Here is a 22,650-nt window from a genome sequence, read left to right on the forward strand (position 1 = left end):
ATTCCTTAAAATCTGTGGGATGTTCTCCATGTTGTTGCATACAGTTCCCCTGGGAATGCAAAAAGTTAATTATTTTGTTTCTTACATCCCTGATTATTGAGTCTCCAACAAGTAGAGTGGTGCTGTCAATGGGCTTTGGTGCATTCTTTTTACATGGACAAAGGATTCAGTGCTGAGTTGACACAGTGGTGAGTGCGGTGCCGGTGACCAACAGAGCTGCGAGGGGTTAAGCCTCTGTAGTTGTGATAATGGTGCGATGTGCATACCTGACGTTTTGGTGCTGTTTCCTCTGGCACAAAAGCCTGTTTTTTGCAGGTGGATTGAGATGATTCTGGCAGTGCAGCAGCACACTCCCTGGGTGAGTTAGAGTGTGGAGTGGAGGAAGCCACTGACAGTTTCTGCATAGGTGAACCTGATTCTGCCAGTACCTCATACCGGTTTTGATGTACGAGAGGTTGTTGATGAGGTGGGGAGCTTTGTATAAGTGTGTTTTTAAGTCATCTTTCTCTTCCCCCATGTGACAGACCAAGGTTATCGCTAAGGCACTCTGGGGGTGGATGACAGGATTAGATTCAGTGTTGCACCTAGATTGTCCTTTCGAATTGTGATCTCTGGGTTAGTGCTTAAACCATTCCAGTGTGTTGTAGTGCACATTACAACAAGAAACCAAGGAACATAAGCAAATAATATCTAAATATAAGGAACTTCTGAACGCTATTACTATACCTGCCTGCATACTCTACCGTCCATGCTAAAAGCAGCTGTGATTAGGTAAATTCAAAATGTAAACTGGTACCAAGTCACATGCACTGTTTTTACATTGAAGGGGATACTGTGAATGCATGCATGGTACAAACAACCACAAATAAAATGAAGAGTTTATAAAGGAATATATCAAGAAATCATTCATCATCTATTAGAGTTTATATTTTATTCTGCTATTTAAAATAACTGAATATAAAGTACAGATTTTCCCTTTGAAACAGTGAGTAAATGTAAAATAAAATAGATCAAGTGAAAGAAAAACTCAAAGTGCAGTTACTTGCAAATTGAATGTAAGCACAGTCACAAAGTAATTGTGCTTTGTTAGATAATCTAACAAAACAATTATAGATTCAGCAATATCAGTGATTAGTTAGACAAGATTGTTAACTTAAGGCAAAAGTCCAGATTGAGACAGAGAGGTGGTATGATATGGTCCAGGTGCTGAAGGTTGTGAAAGAATGACACGATCCGACAGTATTGGTTTATCTGACAAGCTGTGAAGGTGCAGATTTACTGATGACTGTAGAGATTACCATTGGGTAATGTCAGGTGTAGGTGAACCAACCAAATGTTTCACTGAATCTAGATGGGGAAAATGATCAATAATACATTTACTAATTATGTATAAGTAATATATTTTTACTACTAATTATTGTGTCAAATTGATATTACTCAGATGCAATGTCATTTAATTTGCAATTGTGATGAGCATGATCGAAACACCAATTGACAAATAATGTAAGTAAAAAAAAGGAAAAGAATTAAATTAAGAAATGGAAACAAACCAAGAAAACAAAAACAAAAATAATTACATTTTTTTTTTACAAATATATTTTATTTATAATTTTTGTTTGAATATGAAGGTATCAGTACACATAGGAATGTGGTAGTTATTAAACAGTGATTTTTCATTCAAATCAACCACAAAATGTCAGCAACTTGTTGGTTTTGATAGCCTTGTGCTGGATTTGACAATTTATAGGAAAAAAATACCTGCACAGGTTCCTCTGCGGAAGGAGACATCATCCACTGCCACATCCGACCATGCATTGTGTCCTCTGCGTCCTTCAAATAAAATCTAAAACAAAACAACTTTGTAGGCTCACTAACCTCACATGATGTGTAACACACAAGGATTTTTCAGTTAGCTACATATCTTGCCAGTTGTAAGTAATAACATTTCTAAACAGACTGACCCTGAATTTGCCATGGGGTGTGATGTCCACTAGAGCCTGATGCCAGACGTTCCCCTGGTCTTCTCTCTTTCCCCAGACCTCCTGAGCCACATTCCCATGCAACAGGTAAACAGTCAGACCCATAGTCCAGCTGGAGCCATACATGTGGTACCAGAACAACAGACACTGGGGTTGGACATCAGAGCATTCCTCACTGAGGAGACGTGCTGTGTCTCCGTGAGTGGCACCGTCACCCTCAATGTACAGGTAGTATCCAGCTAGAGATGGAGAGGTGGAGGAAAAAGATGGGTTTGTGATGAATTTATTATGCTTTGTTTTATTATAGCACAACAGCTTATCAGCCACGCTTCTCTGCCCACATAACCCTTTATAATCCCGACCAACTCGCAGCCTATGGCCTGTGTGCTATTAAATTTCGTATCCCATGTATTGCTTACAGCTTGTAAAATCCCATAAATGCTGATTAAAAAAACAATCACAGCCGGAAAATTCTTATAATGGCTTTCAGTCCCGGCCAACTTGCCACCTATGGCTTGTGCCCAGTCACGTAGCAGGCGAGCAGGTGGATACAAGTGCAGTGAAAGACTTTATTTAAAGAGCGGCAGGCAGACAAATCCAAATTTTGATCTAAAACATAATCCGCAGAACAGGCAAGGGTCGGGCTATGTACAAACAGAGACAACAGGGGAAACCCAGAAACACAAATCAAGAAACCAAAAATTAAATCAAACCACGAGGCCGAAACCAATGGCTCTGTAATGCACAGCCGTGAAACACTGAGACAATACTGTGCCAAGGATAAAAGATAGACGAGGAGTTTAAATACCTAAACTAATTAAGACTAAACACATAGCAGGTGAGACTTATTAGGACCCAACCAATAACAATACAGGGGCGGAGACATGACATAAACCAAAACAAACATGTGTGAAACAGTAAACATGTCAAAAACCCAGAAGTGTGCATTGTCGCACTTCAGCCTGTGGAGTGCACTGCTCATTCCGGTGCTTGGCGCAAGGGAAAACCTCTGACGTAGGCTTCTAAATTTCATATTGTACCCTCCTTCTCCCCAGCACTACCGTCTAGATCTGCTATGTGGAGCACCTCCTTCTGTACCCTTTGCAGTAGCAGCATGCTTCTCCTCTGTCTGTCTCTGTCCATGTCTATCAGAGCAAGTATTCGTACTCACTCAGCTGCAGCACAATTTCACTCCGAGAGTTTTCATGGCTGAAATGTTTTAAAATGTTATTCATTATATAATAATTTAATAATTTGAAATTATGAAATAAATGCGCATTCTTACTTCCTGTTGTGTGATCAGATGAGGGACCAGTCATTGCTGTAGAAGTGGGACCACTGTGTCTTGTCCAGTCAAAAACATCAGTTGCTAACTGACTCCATGTGCACAGGTTGTTGTCAAAATTGCAGTCGAATGTGCACACAGGTGAAAATACAGATTTTGTGGTTGGGCTGGTGACTATCGGGATTAGTGTCGCCTTTCCAGGTGCAGCTGAAACAATGTGATGGTTTATTAAATCTATAGTGCACAAAAAGGATAGCATGAACCAAAATGATAATAATAGGTGTTATTATTACACTGTAAAAAAAAATTACATTTTAGCAAGTGAAAGTGTCTTGAATATAACCATATTCATGTAGCATTTCCTGTTATATGATTACAGTGAACCAAACATAAGATTATTAAACCTATTTTTAGACATTTTTTATTATTAATTTCAAGCTTTAAATTTCTTATTATATTGACAGATATTTTTGCTTATTTATTTATTTGTTTTTAGAAATACTGTAAATGCTTAAAACAAACAAAAATCTGTCAATATAAAACTAAGCTTGAAATTAGTAAAATTAGTAAAAATCTCTAGAAATATGTTTAGTAATCTAATATTTGGGTTATTGTAACCACATAACAAAAATAGATAAATGTAATTATTTTTAATATATTTTCAAGTGCTAAGATGTCATTTTTTTGCAGTCTATTTAGCTTTATCTTTACTATCAATTGCTTTGTGACAATTTTATTAGGCCATATCATATTAATTCCATGTAATTTAATTTAAACATGAGGCATGTTGAACATAATAATTTAAACTTTGTTAGATGAAAACAGCAGAAATAAAACAATTAGAACATATGGTTGGATTTTTAAAATATTTTTAAACATTTAATAAAGTAAATCTAGAAACTTAACATTAACAAACTTAACAACTTAACAACTTAGTTTTGTCCTTTTGGTGGAACCTTTAAAGATTTTACATACAACCATGCAACATAAGGTTTCCCATATAGAATACATTACACATAAAATCTTTGTAGAAAACTAGAATGACTAACCAATCAAAGAACCCTTGGGGAACTCATTTTTATAAGGGTTCAATTATTGAAATTTTATTTTCATCTTTTGCTAACTTAAAAACTTTAATTGACTTGCTAATTATATGAAGCCTTTACTGAGTTTAACCCCAATCTTGAACATTGATATAATTTTTTATAAATAAAACACCTGCACAGTGTCCTCTGTGTATAGAGATGTCATCCAGAGCCACATCTGACCTAGCATTGTCTCCTCTGCGTCCTTCAAATAAAATCTAAAAATAAGACACATTTTTACTGATGTCAGAGCTTGTTAACTAGACAAAACTAATCAGATATCTGGATGAACTCAACAATATGTAAAACATCCATTGTCTCGTCTTGTAAGGAACAGCCTTGACATTTACCTTAACTCTCCAATCTTTATTAAGAACATATTCATAATATTTTCAATATAGATTGTTAGAAAAATGTCTTCAAGAGATAGAACAAACAGTAATACAAAGATGCACAAATACTGCAATTAATATGTTGATAAACTGACCCTGAATTTGTCATGAGGTGTGATGTCCACTAGAGCCTGATGCCAGCCGTTCCCCTGGTTTTCTCTTTTTCTCCAGATCTCCTGGGCCACATTTCCATGCAATAGGTAGACTGTCAGACCCATAGTCCAGCTAGAGCCATACATGTGGTACCAGAATTCCAGACACTGGGGTTGCACATCAGAGCATTCCTCACTGAGGAGACGTGCTGTGTCTCCATGAGTGGCACTGTCACCCTCAATATACACATAGTAACCAGCTGGTGATTGAGAAATGCCGAAAAAGGGGGACAAACAGATATACAGTTTAGGCTCAGCATAGGTTTCCTGTGTTAAATACAAAATAAAATAACTTTTTAATATACTTGCTGCTGACTAACATTTGTGTACCACTTTGCTGGGTAACAAAGTGACCTACTATGAGCACTATATAAAAATTAAATTGCTAACTTCCTGTTGTGTGATCACATGAGGGACCAGTCATCAATGTAGGAGTGGAGCCTTGTTGTCTTGTCCAGTCAAAAACATCAGTCAATAACTGAGTCCATGTGCACAAATTGTAATCAAAGTTGCAGTTCATTCTGCAAACAGGTGAGAAAGCAGATTTCACTTGTGCATGGATCTTTCTGTGAACAGGCATGACTATGGTGGTTTTTGTAGGTGGCTGTGGAGGTGTAGTTGTGCTGCTGACTGTAGATATTACTGTTGACAGCTCAGGCAACAGGAAACGAATTTGATCTTCCAGTAAACCTGTATAGCAAAAATATAATTAAAATCATTGATTAATATGACTAATAATAATTATAATAATATTATCTGTAGTTATTCCATATTTTGTCTTGACTTTTTAAATCTTATAAGTGACATGACATAGAATGTTAATCAAGCTGATGAATTCCAATATAAGTATAATAATAATAATAAAAAAAATCAATTGAACTCTGTTAAAATTAAGAACAAAGAGCATTAACAAGAATGCAACAAAAGCAAAAATGCTCTCCCATTGTTGAGATTTGTATGTAGAAAAACTTTGTCACTTGCTGTTTACATTGAGCTTTTACTTTAGGACTTCTAACCTTGAAACTGGATGTAGTTTGTAGTAAAAACAAAATCACCTGCACAGGGTCCTCTGTGTAAGGAGACATCATCCAGAGCAACATCTGACTTATTGCTGTGGCCTCTACGTCCTTCAAATAAAATCTACAAGAAAATCTCAATTATTAGGTTTGTTAATGCCAGAGGCTTTCACCAGACTGTGTTTCTCAGCTACCCAAAGGACCTAAGTAATAAGCAAAGACTTTTTAATTTTTTCATTATCTCTTTGTGGAAATGTATTTATTGTATTCTTATTTATATAGTATCTCACAAAAGTGAGTATACCCCTCACATTTTTGTAAATATTTGATTATACCTTTTCATGTGACAACACTGAAGAAATGACACTTTGCTACAATGTAAAGAAGTGAGTGAACAGCTTGTATAACAGTGCAAATTTGCTGTCCCCTCAAAATAATTAAACACACAGCCATTAATGTCTAAACCGCTGGCAACAAAAGTGAGTACACCCCTAAATGAAAATGTCCAAATTGGGCCCAAAGTGTCAATATTTTGTGTTATTTTCCAGCATTGCCTTAATCCTTCTTGGGCATGGAGTTCACCAGAGCTTCACAGGTTGCCACTAGAGTCCTCTTACACTCCTCCATGACGACATCATGGAGCTGGTGGATGTTAGAGAATTTGTGCTCCTCCACCTTCCATTTGAGGATGCCCCACAGATGATCAATAGGGTTTAGGTCTGGAGACATGCTTGACCAGTCCATCACCTTCACCCTCAGCTTCTTTAGCAAGGCAGTGGTCATCTTGGAGGTGTGTTTGGGGACGTTATCATGCTGGAATACTGCCCTGGGGATCATGCTCTGCTTCAGTATGTCACAGTACATGTTGGCATTCATGGTTCCCTCAATGAACTGTAGCTCCCCAGTGCCGGCAGCACTCATGCAGCCCCAGACCATGACAATCCCACCACCATGCTTGACTGTAGGCAAGATACACTTGTCTTTGTACTCCTCACCTGGTTGCTGCCACACACGCTTGACACCATCTGAACCAAATAAGTTTATCTTGGTCTCATCAGACCACAGGACATGGTTTCAGTAATCCATGTCCTTAGTCTGCTTGTCTTCAGCAAACTGTTTGCGGGCTTTCTTGTGCATCATCTTTAGAAGAGGCTTCCTTCTGGGACGACAGCCATGCAGACCAATTTGATGTAGTGCGTGGCGTATGGTCTGAGCACTGACAGGCTGAGCCCCCACCCCTTCAACCTCTGCAGCAATGTTGCTAGCACTCATACGTCTATTTCTCAAAGACAACCTCTGGATATGACGCTGAGCATATGCACTCAACTTCTTTGGTCGACCATGGCGAGGCTTGTTCTGAGTGGAACCTGTCCTGTTAAACCGCTGTATGGTCTTGGCCACTGTGCTGCAGCTCCAGGGTCTTGGCAATTTTCTTATAGCCTAGGCCATCTTTATGTAGAGCAACAGTTATTTTTTTCAGATCCTCAGAGAGTTCTTTGCCATGATGTGCCATGTTGAACTTCCAGTGACCAGTATGAGGGAGTGTGAGAGCGATGACACCAAATTTAACACACCTGCTCCCCATTCACACCTGAAACCTTGTAACACTAACAAGTCACATGACACCGGGGAAGGAAACTGGCTAATTGGGCCCAATTTGGACATTTTCACTTAGGGGTGTACTCACTTTTGTTGCCAGTGGTTTAGACATTAATGACTGTGCGTTGAGTTATTTTGAGGAGATGTCACCGATCGGAGGTTGAGCCAGAAGCAGATGCAGATGCAGATGCAGATAAAGACATTTATTTAAAGAAACGTACTAAGAAACAAATACACTATGACAACCTTGAAACACACTGTGGCAAGAAACAAACATCGAGACATGAACAACGGGAGTCTAAGACAACGAAAGACAAACTAATGGTGCAGACAAGGACTATTTATACCCATGAGTGCTCATTAACCAAAACATGAATCAGGTGCAGGTGGTCATGTGACAACTAGTGCAGTGCAGTGGCTGATGGGAAGTGGAGTCCAGAGTTTCCCGATACGTGACAGGAGACAGCAAATTTACACTGTTACACAAGCTGTACACTAAACACTTTACATTGAAGCAAAGTGTCATTTCTTCAGTGTTGTCACATGAAAAGCTATAATCAAATATTTACAAAAATGTGAGGGGTGTACTCACTTTTGTGAGATACTGTATTTTTAACTGTGAAATCTTAAAATATTTTGCATGCCTCTTACATTTCTGTATGTAAATATTTTATAGGATGTTTCAGAACTATGAATAATAGTGAAGCATTTTATTTTCTTAAGCAACTTATTGCTTATTACTGCTTTTCATTGATGTTCTATATTCTAATCACAGTCCCCTCCAAAAGTATTGAAAAAGCAAAGCCAATTCTTTTCTTTTTGCAATACATTGAAGACATTTGGGTTTGAAATCAAAAGATGAGTATGAGATGACAGAGCAAAATTTCAGCTTTAATTTCCTGATATTTACATATAGATAGGTTAAACAACTTTCACTCCAGTCAACCTGTCTTTCTACTCTGTAGTTTCTTTCAAGCCAGAGCCTCAGAATGATCTAGTGTTTTGCGCAGCTCCCATTGAAGTACCACACACATTGTGGGCAACCCATGCCAATGAGGTGGAACACATACAGGTAGCTCCCTATATTGCTAGGCTGCACTCCACCACCCCAGTGTATTGCAAACAGTACCCACTCTTCCCCGAAAAGGAGGAAAGTGTGTAAAACATAATACGTTCTCTACTGGCTCAAGGTGTTCTTGTACCTACATTATCTCCCTATAATACTCTGATAAAGAAACCTGTTAATAACCTAGTGATATGCATTAGCCCATTAGTGCCTGATGTGTCTTCAGTTCTGTCTTCTATCCCTCATGATCACACTCATTTTACCATTGTTGATCTTTGCAGTGCCTTTTTCAGCTTACCAGTGAGCGAACAGACGCAGCCTATTTTCGCCTTTACATTTCAGTAACAATAATACATATGGATACGCCTATCTTAAGGGTTTGTCGATTCCCCACCGTGTTCTCCTCGACGGTGCATGCAGCTCTCTCCTCTCTGGTTCTCCTGGATGGCTGTATCCTCCTGCAGTATGTGGACAACATTCTTCTCTTTGCCAGGGACCACAATGTCTGTACACAAGGCTCTCAACCCCTTTTGAAGCACCTCGTGCATTGTGGATTCAAGGCATCACTCTCAAAACTCCAGTTCTGTCAACCCCTGGTGCACTACCTGGGTTTGCTCATCAGCCAGGGTGAGCGTTGTCCCTCCTCAGATTGCCTGAGGGTCATTGTCAAGGTTTCTCCTTCCACAACGCAAAATGTTATGCTCAGCTTTCTTGGACTGATAAATTACTGCCGCCAGTACATACCTTACTGTTCACACCATGACACACTGCTCAGACAACGCCGTCTAAGGGTCAGCCTCACACTATTGAATGAACTAAGGAGGAGATGCTGCACTCTTTCTGTTATCTTAAATAAGCCTTGAGCTCTGCATCCACTTTAGGTCTGCCAGATTACAGCTCTCCTTTTCACCTCTATGTCTCTGAAGATGGAAGCATGGCTGCGGGGCTCCTGGCCCAACAGTATGGCAGGGGTTATCATCCAGAAGCTAATCTGTCTAACACCCTTGACCCTGTGGTACGGGGCCATAGCTGCCTCTGCGTTGCTCATCTTGGATGCTGAAAAGATTTTTCTCTCTCAGTCACTCACTTCACATGCACCACATCAGGTTATTGCAATTATGAATAATCTGCAAACACAGCACATGATGGCACAGCGCTGTTCGGGCTATGAAGTCATTCTTTGTGCCACACAAAACCTCACCATAAATCCAGTAACTGCCCCTAACAGTCCCACGGTTCTTCAGATCAATTCCCTGATGCTTGGCTCGAACATAATTGTCTCAGTCACATCTCTGAGACCTCATCTATTTGCTCAGACCATTCTTACCATCCCTGTGAGAGTGAGGTTCACATGTATGTTGATGGATTTTGTGCAAAACCCTATGATTTCATAACACTATGTGGCTATGCAGTTTGTTTGCTACCTAACATCATTTATGGAGTATATTCAATACCTTTCAAATCAGTGCAAGCCACAGAGTTGATTTCTGTTAGAAGATCATGTCATGGTTAACATGATCAGGGTGTAACCATCTACACTGACTTGAGACATGCCTTTGGGGTAAAATGTGACATGGCCATGGTTTTAAGGCTGCTGGTAGTAAGCCCATTTCCCACTCTACATTCTGTCTCTGATTTGGTAGAATCTTGCTTGCTTCCTAAATAACTCACTGTAGTTTAAGTTTGTGGCCATAACCCAAGCGATTCGGAAACTGCAAAGGGCAACTGTCTGACTGACGAAGTGGCCAAATGGGCTGCCAAAGAGAGCTCATCCTCACCTCATGTTGACACCTAAACTGTGTTCGCCCTTTACGTGCATGTTCACATCCCTAGTGGCATTGACAGTATGTTCCTACAGTCTAATACCACAGAGAGTGACCTGTATTTTTGCTATGCTTTTAAATGCACACCCAGGGCAGATGGCATTATTTGGTGTCCTCAAGGTCATGTGGTGCTGCCTGTTTCACCTTTTCTTGTTTGTCATTTGGAAGGAATTATCTTTCTACACTGCTCTGGAAATTATGCCCATTTTCTGTTTCTTCTCCTCCAATGGACAACTGACACTTGTGCCTATTGCACAATAAGTGTTCCATATATACTCTGTTCTTCTCGAATAAAGAGAGACCTTGCCATATGAAGTATGTGTATCACATGGCAACTCTCCCAAGGCCTTGAGCAGGAGTGTGCAGCGGGGCAACACACACCTCCTCTCTCGTCGTTCTACTCTCCTAGAAATGCAAGTTTTGACTAAACTCTCTGAAAAGAACCTGAATATTTTCTAACAAGTAGACATTCAGAGATATTTAACAATGAATCTAACAGGGCACAACAGCAGAACAAGGAACACCTGACAGTCACATGTTCCAGTATTTTTGATCACTTGAAAAATGGGAGGGTTCCAACAAAATGTGTTCTCCATTGCTTAACACATCTAGATGTAAATATTAGTAAATGAAAGATAAAATTCTGATGTATTAACTCATGTTCATCTTTTGATCACAAAACGAAATGTCTTCAGTGTATAGGAAAAACAAAAGAATTAACCTTGCTTTTCTAATACTTTCAGAGTGGCCTATATATTAATGGCTTGTCTCAGAGACATGATACATGAGTTGTAATTAATACCACTTCTGAATATACTGACCCTGAATTTGCCATGGGGTGTGATGTCCACTAGAGCCTGATGCCAGCTGTTCCCCTGGTTTTCTCTCTTTCTCCAGACCTCCTGGGCCACATTCCCATGCAATAGGTAGACAGTCAGACCCATAGACCAGCTGGAGCCGTACATGTGGTACCAAAACTCCAGACACTGGGGTTGCACATCAGAGCATTCCTCACTGAGGAGACGTGCTGTGTCTCCATGTGTGGCACTGTCACCCTCAATATACAGGTAGTAACCAGCTGGTGATTGAGAGGTGGAGGAAGCAGATGGGCAAGGGATACTGATACTGAATTTATTATGCTTTTTTATATTATAGTCAAAACATAATAATGTTCCTTATGAAATGGCAAATGAGTGTCTCTTTAAAACTCTCAAATATTTAAAAATGTTATTCAATAAATAATAATTTAATAATTTGAAGTTATTAAATAAATGAGGATTCGTACTTCCTGTTGTGTGATCAGATGAGGGGCCAGTCATTGCTGTAGAAGTGGGACCGCTGTGTCTCGTCCAGTCAAAAACATCAGTTGCTAATTGACTCCATGTGCACAGGTTGGTGTCAAAACTGCAGTCAAATGTGCACACAGGTGAAAATGCAAATTTTGTGGTTGAGCTGGTGACTGTTGGGATTAGTGTTGGCTTTCCAGGTACAGGTGAAACAGTCTGATGGTGTATTAAATCTATAGTGCCCAAAAACGATAGCATGAATTAAAATAATAATAATAAGGGTCATTATTACACTGTAAAAAATTACATTTTAGCAAGTAAAATTGTCTTGAATATGGTCCTATTCCTGTTGTATTTCCTATTCTATGATTTTGGTGAACCAGATATAAGATTATTAAACCAAATTTTTAAACATTTCTATTTTTATTACTAATTTTTAGAAATACTGTAAATGCTTAAAACAGATAAAACTATCTGTCAATGCAAGACTATTTTAAGCTTGAAATAAATAAAAAATAGTAAAAAAAAAAAATCTAGAAATACAGTACTGTGCAAAAGTTTTAACACCCTACATTTTTTAGTACAAAACTTTGTTATAGTTTTTTCATTTTATGACTACATTATGAAGTAAATACAATACACATTTTAGATTCCCAAACATTAGTTCCCTTTCAAAGGGAACTCAATGTTATGTGAGCTACGCACTGTGGGAAATGCCCTCGCGTGTGGCCGGTATCTGAAACTTGTGTAAAATCATGCCTATTTATAAGCCTGCCGTGGTCAGTTGACATGGCAATTAAGCACATCACGTGATATAAAGCGGCACCTGTGAACTATGCCGTCAGCCTTATTATCTTCACAGAAACTGCATGTCGCATTGTGAACACTTTCCATGGCTCACACTCTTCTTGGCCGAAGGGAGTTGGGTTTAAGAGCCTCACGGATTCGGGCCGGCTACTGCCAAGGCAGCCAGCTGGCTCAGGTCCTGGAGATATCGTATGGATCTGGAAGAGGAGCCGGAGATGAGCGCTGCTCTATTTCTTGCTCTGTCTTCCAGGACTGACTTGCCACCGGATTTTGGAGCTCGCGTTGCGACTCCTTCCATTATGGAAAGCCCAAACAACCTCTCTGACTCCAAGGAGCCAGGACGGTTTGCCACTGCACAAAAAAAAAATGGAGAGCAACTCTTAAGCATAAAAAGAGCTGCTTGAAGTGATTACTAGGGCAGTAGAAAAACTTAATCTACACTGGCCCGGGGAAGAGAAAGTAGCTTGTAGCCCTCTGGATGAACAATTTTATCCCCAGTGAATATAAATCTCCCTCACACTGCAGAAAACACCCTTTTTTTCTAGAAGTGCATGACAAAATATCACGCTTCTGGGGAATCCCATATACTAGCTGTTTTTATAACCCTGCGATGTCGGATTATTTGGCCATCGTCGGGAGTGAACAGCACAGCTATTTAGCTACGCCATAGGTGGAGGAGGCGCTTGCAAACTACTTCTCTTCATCAATGGCAGGTAATTTAGCTATGTAAGGTCACCTCGGCATTGGTTGGCAAAGCCTATGCAGCAGCGGGTCTTGCTTGTGGGTCACTGCATACAATGGCAGTGTTACAGGTCTACCAAGTAGATCTGCTGAGTGTCACCATGTGTTAGTTGTGACAGACAGCACAGCTATGGTCTCATATATCAACCACCAGGGACGTTACGTTCCTGCCCCCTGTTCAGGCAAACACAACTAATTCTTCTCCAGGTGGAGGGAAAGTTTTTCTCAGTGAGTCCAATGTACATTCTTGTAAACTGGAATGAAGGGGCAGACATCCTGTTGAGGCAGGGGCTGAATCCCATGGATTGGAGGCCCCATCCACAAGTGGTGGAGTCCATATAGTGGAGATTCAGCCAAATGGAAGTGGATGTGTTCACCTCCGAGGAGAAAACACACTGTCCACTATGGTTCTCCCTCACTCCTCCAGCACTGTCGGGGCTAGACGCCATGTTGCACATGTGGCCAAGGTCACATCTGTACGCTTTTCCCCCGATCACTCTGCTCCCACAAGTTCTAGTGATAGTTTGCCAAGATCTACATCACCTGCTAGTAGCACCTTATTGGCCACCTCGTATATGGTTCTCAAAGATAATATCCATGCTAGACGGCACTCCTTGGGAGATTCCCATTCGCAGGGATCTACTGTTTCAAGCCTGAGAGTTGATTTATCACCCTCGGCCAGAACTATGGAAACTGTGGGTCCGGACCCTAAGGGAACCAACTCATAGATTCTGGTGATTGATAGTGGCAACGTTTTGTCTTGTGGTGTGAGGAACGTCAGTTAGACCCAGTGAACTGCACAATAGCTACAGTCTTGGAGTTCTTTCAAGGACGTTTTTCAGCAGGGTTGGCACCTTCTACAATCAGGGTCTACATGGCCGCCATTTCAGCCACCCATGCCCCTATTAATGGAGTCTCTGTGGGGCAACATCCTCTAACATGGAGGTTCTGACTCTAAAGGTAGCTCTTCTGCTGACCCTGACATCTCTCATCTGTTGCCCCTTTCTGCCTTGACCTTGCCCCTGGATTAGCCAAGACTTTCCTATATCCTAGGATGGATTAGATTCCTAAAGTGCCTATGTTTGCAGCCCAGCTGGTAGTGTTGCAGGCTTCCTGCCCTCCTCCATTCCTCACACCAGAACAAGAGAAATTACACCTACTGTGTCCAGTAAGAGCTCTCTGTACTTATGTCCACCGCTCCAGCCAGTGGCGTACGTGGGAGCAGTTGCTGTTCTGCTGTGGCGGCGACAATAGAGGAGATGCTGTGTTGAAGCAGCGCATCTCTAATTGGATACTGGAAGCAATTTCTATTGTTTATCACATGGTCTCGTGTCTGGGAATAAGGGCTCATTCCACTAGGGGGTCACCTCCTCAAAGGCTTTATCCAAAGTGGTACCCTTACAGGATGTGTGTGCTGTGGTGGGGTGGTCTATGCTGCACACATTCATTCAATATTACAGTCTGGACATGCATTCCACCCTGGGCTTGAGTGTATTGCAGGGACCCTCAGACTCGGATCCTTCGAACAGGCAATACCATCAGTATCAGTGGCTATTCTCATTCACACAGCGTGAAGCTCACGCAACATTGAGTTCCCTTTGAAAGAGAACATCTGGGTCACACATGTAACCCTGTTCCCTGAGAAGGGACTGAGATGTTGTGTAGTTTTTTCATACTGGGCATGGCTGAGAATTGTGTCTTCACTACAGATAGAGGCTGACAGAGTGGTTCACAGGTGCTGCTTTATATCATGCACCGTGCTTAATTGCCACGTCAACTGAACACGGCAGTCCTATAAATAGGCATGATTTCACACAAGCTTCAAATAGCGGTCATGTGTGAGGGCTCATCATACAGCATGAAGCTCACGCTGTGTTTCCTTCTCAGGGAACAGGGTTACATGCGTATCCCAAACGTTTTCCAGCACAAAATTAAATGTTAAAGAAAAATATTTGTATGTCATTTCAGAAAGCAGCATATTATGTAAAGTACAACTTTTCAGACAAATACAAAAATATAATGAAGGCTGCTGGGTTTCTCTGCAAAAATAAGAAGCAAGTGCGACTGTCAAAGTCTCCAGAAGAACTGTGCCTGGTTCTGCAAAATACTCAGTAAAACTTACCAGCTCGTTTCCTTATAAAACTGCACAAATAGTACCGGAGACTACTATTTTTATTTTTATTTTTTTGTCACACCAAATATTGACTTTGTTTCATTTACTACTGCTTACTGCACTTCACTCTTGTTTTTAATGTAGTAACATTTAATTTCATTATTTTGAAGGCATCTTTGCTCTACATCATTTCTTTGCATGTGTCTAGAACTTTGCACAGTACTGTATGTTTAGTAATCTAATATTTGGTTTATTTTAATCCAATAGCACAAAAATAGATAAATGTAACTATTTTTAAATATTTTAACTTGCTAAGATGTCATTTTATGTAGTCTATTTAGCTTTAGGTTTATTATCAATTGTTTTGTGTCGGTTATATTTTATCATATAATTAATTCCATGTAATTTAAAGTAAACTGGTGACACAATGCATGTTGAACATAATAATTTAACAAACACTGTTAGACTGAAACAGCAGAAATGAATAACTAATTAGAAAATATGGTTGGATTTTAAAAATATTTTGAAACATATAATAAAGTAAATATAGAAACTTAACATTGCTTTGGTTTGTCCTTTTGGTAGAACCCTTAACGATTTTACATATAACCATGCAAAATAAGGTTTCCCACATAGAACACATTACACATAAACCTAGAATGAATAACCAATTAAAGAACCCTTGGGCAACTCTTTTTCTAAGAATTCAGTTATTGCAGTTATATTTTCATCTTCTCCAAACTTACATAAAAACGTTAAGTGACTTGCTAATTATATGAAGCCTTTACTGAGTTTAACCCCAGTCTTGAACATTGATATAATTTATATATATAAAACACCTGCACAGGGTCCTCTGTGTATAGAGATGTCATCCAGAGCCACATCTGATCTAGCATTGTCTCCTCTGCGTCCTTCAAATAAAATCTAAAACAAACACATTTTTACTAAGACAAATTTTTACTGATGTCAGAGCTTGTTAACCAGACAATACTAATCAGATATCCAGATGAACTCAATAATATGTAAAATATTTAATGTCTCTTCTTATAATGGACAACCTTGATATTTTCTTTAACTCTCCAATCTTCATTAAGAATGTATTCATAATATTTTCAATATAGATTGTTACAAAACATTTTCATTTGAGAGACAGAACACACTTTAATACAAACATGAACAAATATTGCATTTAAAATGTTGATAAACTGACCCTGAATTTATCATGGGGTGTGATGTCCAATAAAGCCTGATGCCAGACATTCCCCTGGTTTTCTCTTTTTCTCCAGATCTCCTGAGCCACATTCCCATGCAACAAATAGACACTCAGGCCCATGGTCCAGCTGGAGCCGTACATGTGGTACCAGAACTGCAGACACTGGGGTTGAACATCAGAGCATTCCTCACTGAGGAGACGTGCTGTGTCTCCATGAGTGGCACTGTCACCCTCAATGTACACGTAGCAACCAGCTGGTGATGGAAAGATGCAGAAAGAGGGGGAGAGACAAATATAAATTTTAGGTTCAGCATGAGTTTACTGTGTTAAATGCAAAATAAAATCACTTTTTAATATACACAACTTTGCTTGGCAACAAAGCGACCTACTCTGAGCACTATATAAAAATTTAATTAGGATGCTAACCTCCTGTTGTGTGATCAGACGAGGGACCAGTCATCATTGTAGGGGTGGAGCCTTGTTGCCTTGTCCAGTCAAAAACATCAGTCAATAACTGAGTCCATGTGCACAAATTGTAGTCAAAATTGCAGTCCATTCTACAAACAGGTGACAAAGCAGATTTCTCTGGTGCAGGAACATTTCTGTGAACAGGCATGACTGTAGTGGTTTTTGTAGGTGGTTGTGGAGGTGTAGTTGTGCTGCTGACTATAGAGATTACTGTTGACAGCTCAGGCAACGGGAAACCAGTTGGATCTTTCAGTAAACCTGTATAGCAAAAATATAATTAATATCATTGACTGATACCATTAATAATAATTATAATAAGACAATCTGTATTTATTCTATATTTTGTCTTGATTTTTTTAAATCTTATAAATGGCATGCCACTGAATTTTAATCAAGCTGTTGAATTCCAATATAAGTATAATAAAAAAAATTTAATTGAACACTGTTAAAATTAAGAACAAAGAGCATTAACAATAATGCAACAAAAGCAAAAATGTTTTCCCATTGTTGAGATTTGTACGTAGAAAAACTTTTTTTAAAATTAACATTAAACTTCATGTCACTTGCTACATATAGCTTTTACTTGTTGGACCTCTAACTTTGAAACTGGATGTAATTTCTAGTAAAAACAAAAGCACCTGCACAGGATCTTCTGTGTAAGGAGACATCATCCAGAGCAACATCTGACCTATCACTGTGGCCTCTACGTCCTTCAAATAAAATCTGCAAGTAAATCACAATTATTAGGTTTGCTAATGCCAGACGCTTTCACAAGGCTGTTTCTCAGCTACCCAGAGGACCTAAGTGATAAGTAAAGACTTTTTAAATCTATTCATCATGTCTTTGTGGACATCTATGAATTGTATTCTTAGTTTTCTATTTAACTATGAATTCTTGAGTCTTAAAATATTCTCCATGCCTCTTAGATTCATGCCTCTTTAGAATGTATATATTTTATAGGATGATTCAGAACTATAAATAATGGCAAGCATTTGATTTTCTTAACCAACTATGATATTGCATATTACTGCTGTTTTTCATTGCTATTCTGTGTTCTAATTACAGCCCCTACAAAAGTATTAAAACAGCAATTCCAAAAGACATTTCCATTTGAGATCAAAAGGTGAATATGATAGAGCAAAATTTTAGTGGCAGAGTAGCCAATTTTTAGGTGAGCAAAAGTATAGGAATAGACAATCTTGAAGCAAATTACACTCAATAACACTTAATATTTGGTTGCACACCCGTTACTTGCAATAAGTGTATCAAACCAGCAACCCACTGACATCACCAAACTGTTGCATTCTTCTTTTGTGATTCTTTTCCAGGCATGTAGCACAGCTTCTTTCAGTTGTTTGTTTTGGGGATTTCTCCCTTCAGTCTCCTCTTCAGGAGGTGAAAGGCTGATCGACTGGATTAAGGTCTGGTGATTGACTTGGTTAGTCAAAAATCTTCCACTTTTTTCCCCTGATGAAGGCCTTTGTTTGTTTTGCTGCTACTATCACGGGTTCCATCATCAATAAAAATTGGTGAGCCCATTCCAGAAGCAGAAATGCAAGCCCATGCTATGACACTACCTCCACCATGCTTGACTGATCAACTCGTATGTTTTGGATCATGAGCAGATCCTGTCTTTCTCCACACTTTAGCCTTTCCATCACTTTGGTAGAGGTTAATCATGGTTTCAGAACTTTTTTGGCTCATCTCAGTATTTTTTGTGAATTACAAAATGTCCTTCTGATTCTTAGTGCTGATGAGTGGTTTGCATCTTTTGGTATGGCCTCTATAGTTCTGCTCTCAGTCTTCTTCAAACGGTGGATTGTGATACCTTTCCCCCTCCCTGTGGAGGCTGTTGTTGATGTCAGTGACTGTTATTTTTGGATTTTTATTCACAGTTCTCAGACTCTTTCTGTGATCAATTGCTGATGTTTTCCATGCTTTATCTGTTTGATGTCTGGTTGTTTGTATACCAGTAGTTTAATTCTTTTTCAGGACATTTCAAATTCTTGTATTGGTTATGCCCATTGCTTGTGCAGCGGCTCTGATCAATCTTCCCTCTTTTATCAGCTTCAAAATGGCTAGCTTTTCTCCCATAGACAGCTCTCTGATCTTTCTGTTGGTTTATGATTTTAAACAACAAATGTAGACTTTACAAGAAAAACCCAGGGCTCAAACCAAGAGTAGGCATTCAGAGATATTTACTGTTTAACAATCAATCTGAAAGGGCACAACAGCGCAACAAGAAACACCTGTCAGTCACATGTGCCAATATTTCAGTTCTTTTGAAAAATGGGAGGGTTCAAACAAAAAGTGCCATGTTCTCCATTGCTTAACACATGTAAATGTAAATATTAGGAAATGAAAGCTGAAATTATCATCTATCAACTCTCAGAGACATGGTACATAAGTTGTAATTAATACCATTTCTGAATAGACTGACCCTGAATTTGCCATGGGGCGTGATGTCCACTAGAGCCTGATGCCAAACGTTCCCTTGGTTTTCTCTTTTTCTCCAGACCTCCTGGGCCACAGTCCCATGCAATAGGTAGACAGTCAGACCCATAGTCCAGCTGGAGCCGTACATGTGGTACCAGAACTGCAAACACTGGTGTTGCACATCAGAGCATTCATCACTGAGGAGTCGTGCTGTGTCTCCATGAGTGGCACTGTCACCCTCAATGTAAAGGTAGTACCCAGCTGGTGATGGACAGGTGGAGAATATTACAGATATTGATAAAGAATCATGCTTTTTTATATTAAAGCCAAAATATAATAATGTTCTGCACTAAATGGTAAATAAATGCCACTTTATACCTCTCAAAATTTAGGCAAAAGGTACACTACAATGATTTGAGGAAACAGTTCCAAACTCTCTTAATATATATATATATATATATATATATATATATATATATATATATATATATATATATATATATATATATATATATATATATATATAAATATACAATCATTTAATAATCAATACATTTCATAAATAGGACGCTTACTTCCTGTTGTGTGATCAGATGAGGGGCCAGTCATTGCTGTAGAAGTGGTTCCACTGTGTCTTGTCCAGTCAAAAACATCAGTCGCTAACTGACTCCATGTGCACAGGTTGTTGTCAAAATTGCAGTCAAATGTGCATACAGGTGAAAATGCAGATTTTGTGGTTGGGTTGGTGACTGTCGGGATTAGTATTGGCTTTCCAGGTGCAGGTGAAACAGTCAGATAGCTCACTAAACCTGCAGAGCACAAGAATTATTGGACTGATTCGAATTATAATATGAAAATATATGATTATTTAGCTTCATTTTTACTATTCTTTCTTTTGGCCAATTTTATTTTGTCTGGTAATACTCATGCAATGTAATTTAATTTAAACTGGTGACATGATTTTTATTGAAATCAATCATTTAACAAACACTTTGAGATAAAAACATCAAAAATAAAGAACTATTTCGAAAGTGTTAAATGTGGTTTGATTTGTCCTTTTTCTGGAACCCTAAAAGATTTTACATAGAACCATGCAACAGAGTGTTTCCCCACTTATAAAACATTCAGTCTCTTCGGAAAACTAACAATAAAACTTTTCAATATTGAATGTTGATGTTTATAAAAAGCTGTTTAAAAAGAACCTGCACAGGGTCCTCTGTGTAAAGATATGTCGTCCAGAGCCACATCTGACCTAGCACTGTCTCCTCTGCGTCCTTCAAATAAAATCTAAAATTGAGACACATTTTTTGCTTTATTGATATTAGACCTTGTTCACCAGATAGAACTAATCATGGATGACTTGATCCCTGTAACTTGAACAGTCTTGTAAGGGACAACTTCTGAAATCTGTATAATGTATGTATGATTTATAATTTATGTATAATTTCATTTTAGCCTTTTACATAAAAGTATACATTCATTCTAGAGATATAACAAACATTAATATAACAGACCATGAATTTATCATGTGGTGTGATATCCACTAGAGCCTGATGCCAGATGTCCCCCTGGTTTTCTCTTTTTCTCCAGATCTCCTGAGCCACATTCCCATGCAACAAATAGACACTCAGGCCCATGGTCCAGCTGGAGCCGTACATGTGGTACCAGAACTGCAGACACTGGGGTTGAACATCAAAGCATTCCTCACTAAGGAGTCGAGCTGTGTCTCCATGAACGGCGCTGTCACCCTCAATGTACACGTAGTAACCAGCTGGTAATGGAGAAGTACAGAAAGAGGGGGAGAGATAGATATAATTTTATTTTGGATACAATTTGCATATGTGCTAATCTCAGAATGATCCTCAGTTATATTAAAAGTAAATTAGGATACTTACTTCCTGTTGTGTGATCAGATAAGGGCCCAGACATTGATGTAGGGGTGGGACCGCTGTGTCTCGTCCAATCAAAAACATCGGTCAACAGTTGTGTCCATGTGCAAAGATTGTTGTCAAAATTGCAATCGATTCCACACACTGTCAAAGTAGTGAATTAATTATTGAATCAATTTCACATACTACACACAACATTTAACAACAGTGAAATCAAATGCCTGATTCTTTTTAATGAATAAGAATAGTTTTAATTCAGACTTTACCTGAGGTAGTAATAGACAGGTCTCCACTGGTTGGTGATGGTACCTCAGGTTCTGGCATTACGCTAACTGCTCTACATTTTCCATGTACTATGATAACATCATCCCATGCCACATCTGATTGAGCATTTGAACCCCTAATGCCTTCCACAATAATCTGAAACAGTTTTTTTTATTTTTATTTAACAGATATGAATCTTCCCAGATACTCAAATAGGTAAACTAAATTTATTTAAGAGTAGATTCATGGCACATTACTTAAGTTGCTAAAAAAAAAAAAAAAAACATTGTTTAGGAGTTTAGTTGCATGTAATATTAATTTTTGTCATAATATTGTAAATACATTGATCCAATTTCTAATTTTGTATTAATAGGAAATTCAAGTAAATGGAAATGGCAATGATAGACATTATAACGACCTACAGGGACTTGAGGGAGGAGGAGGTAAAAAGTTAGGATTGTGGGTTGTGGGAGAGCTCTGGGGGGTGGGGGATTAGAAAGGAAATTGGAGCTACCTTCTGTGTTACTGTGGGGAAAGATGTTACATTGGTGTCAGAAGAAAACTTTTATCCATCACACATCTGGGAGCCGCACCTAGGTAGTTAGCTGCACAGTTAGCTGTTAGATTAGCTGTCATTGTAGCATGAGGTAGAAGATGTTTCCTGAATGCCATGTCCGTATTAAAGTGGAGGAGGTGCAAGATGCCATAGGAAATGTTAGTGCTTGGAAAAAGTCCTTGGCTGACCATGAAGAGGAGCTTCAGTGACTGGATGAGCACAAGGGATGCATTAAGGAGACGACTGGGAGACTAGTCATGGAGGCAGGCTTGGGTGCAAAGCTGTGTTCTAGCCTCAATCGCAGGGACACACTGCCACCAACCCCACAGGCCACGAATGTAAACAAAGATTGTAGCGCTCATTTCATGTTATCTACAATTCCAGTAAAAACGAAGAAGTATTTGGGGAAGGCATGTTGGGAAGGTTTTTATGCTCAATTCAAACTGCCTGCAATCACACAGACTATGCGTTATCCTGTTT

The 22,650-nt window shown here is 39.1% G+C and overlaps 1 protein-coding gene across 2 annotated transcripts in view; it reads right to left on the reverse strand.

The window, feature by feature from the left end:
• Nucleotides 1-909: 909 nt before the first annotated feature.
• Nucleotides 910-22,650, reverse strand: part of wu:fb63a08 (MAM and LDL-receptor class A domain-containing protein 1) — a 59,031-nt gene continuing 37,290 nt past the window's right edge. The window contains exons 15-34 of one of the 2 annotated variants that reach the window (XM_053673665.1): nt 21,617-21,770; nt 21,357-21,494; nt 20,976-21,232; nt 20,664-20,748; nt 20,037-20,270; nt 19,466-19,722; nt 17,664-17,748; nt 16,984-17,283; nt 16,555-16,811; nt 16,184-16,268; nt 11,683-11,916; nt 11,219-11,475; nt 5,949-6,033; nt 5,284-5,583; nt 4,837-5,093; nt 4,483-4,567; nt 3,265-3,471; nt 1,962-2,218; nt 1,759-1,843; nt 910-1,347 (exon numbers count right to left, since the gene is read on the reverse strand). In XM_053673665.1, the coding sequence (XP_053529640.1) occupies nt 1,295-1,347; nt 1,759-1,843; nt 1,962-2,218; nt 3,265-3,471; nt 4,483-4,567; nt 4,837-5,093; nt 5,284-5,583; nt 5,949-6,033; nt 11,219-11,475; nt 11,683-11,916; nt 16,184-16,268; nt 16,555-16,811; nt 16,984-17,283; nt 17,664-17,748; nt 19,466-19,722; nt 20,037-20,270; nt 20,664-20,748; nt 20,976-21,232; nt 21,357-21,494; nt 21,617-21,770 (3,672 nt within the window). In that variant the 3' untranslated portion in view covers nt 910-1,294. Of the gene's footprint in view, nt 1,348-1,758; nt 1,844-1,961; nt 2,219-3,264; nt 3,499-4,482; nt 4,568-4,836; nt 5,094-5,283; nt 5,584-5,948; nt 6,034-11,218; nt 11,476-11,682; nt 11,917-16,183; nt 16,269-16,554; nt 16,812-16,983; nt 17,284-17,663; nt 17,749-19,465; nt 19,723-20,036; nt 20,271-20,663; nt 20,749-20,975; nt 21,233-21,356; nt 21,495-21,616; nt 21,771-22,650 lie in introns of both variants that reach the window. The other variant, XM_053673664.1, reaches the window with a different exon arrangement.

Source organism: Ictalurus punctatus, chromosome 20, assembly GCF_001660625.3.
Source record: "Ictalurus punctatus breed USDA103 chromosome 20, Coco_2.0, whole genome shotgun sequence".
Taxonomy (NCBI): Eukaryota; Metazoa; Chordata; class Actinopteri; order Siluriformes; family Ictaluridae; genus Ictalurus; species Ictalurus punctatus.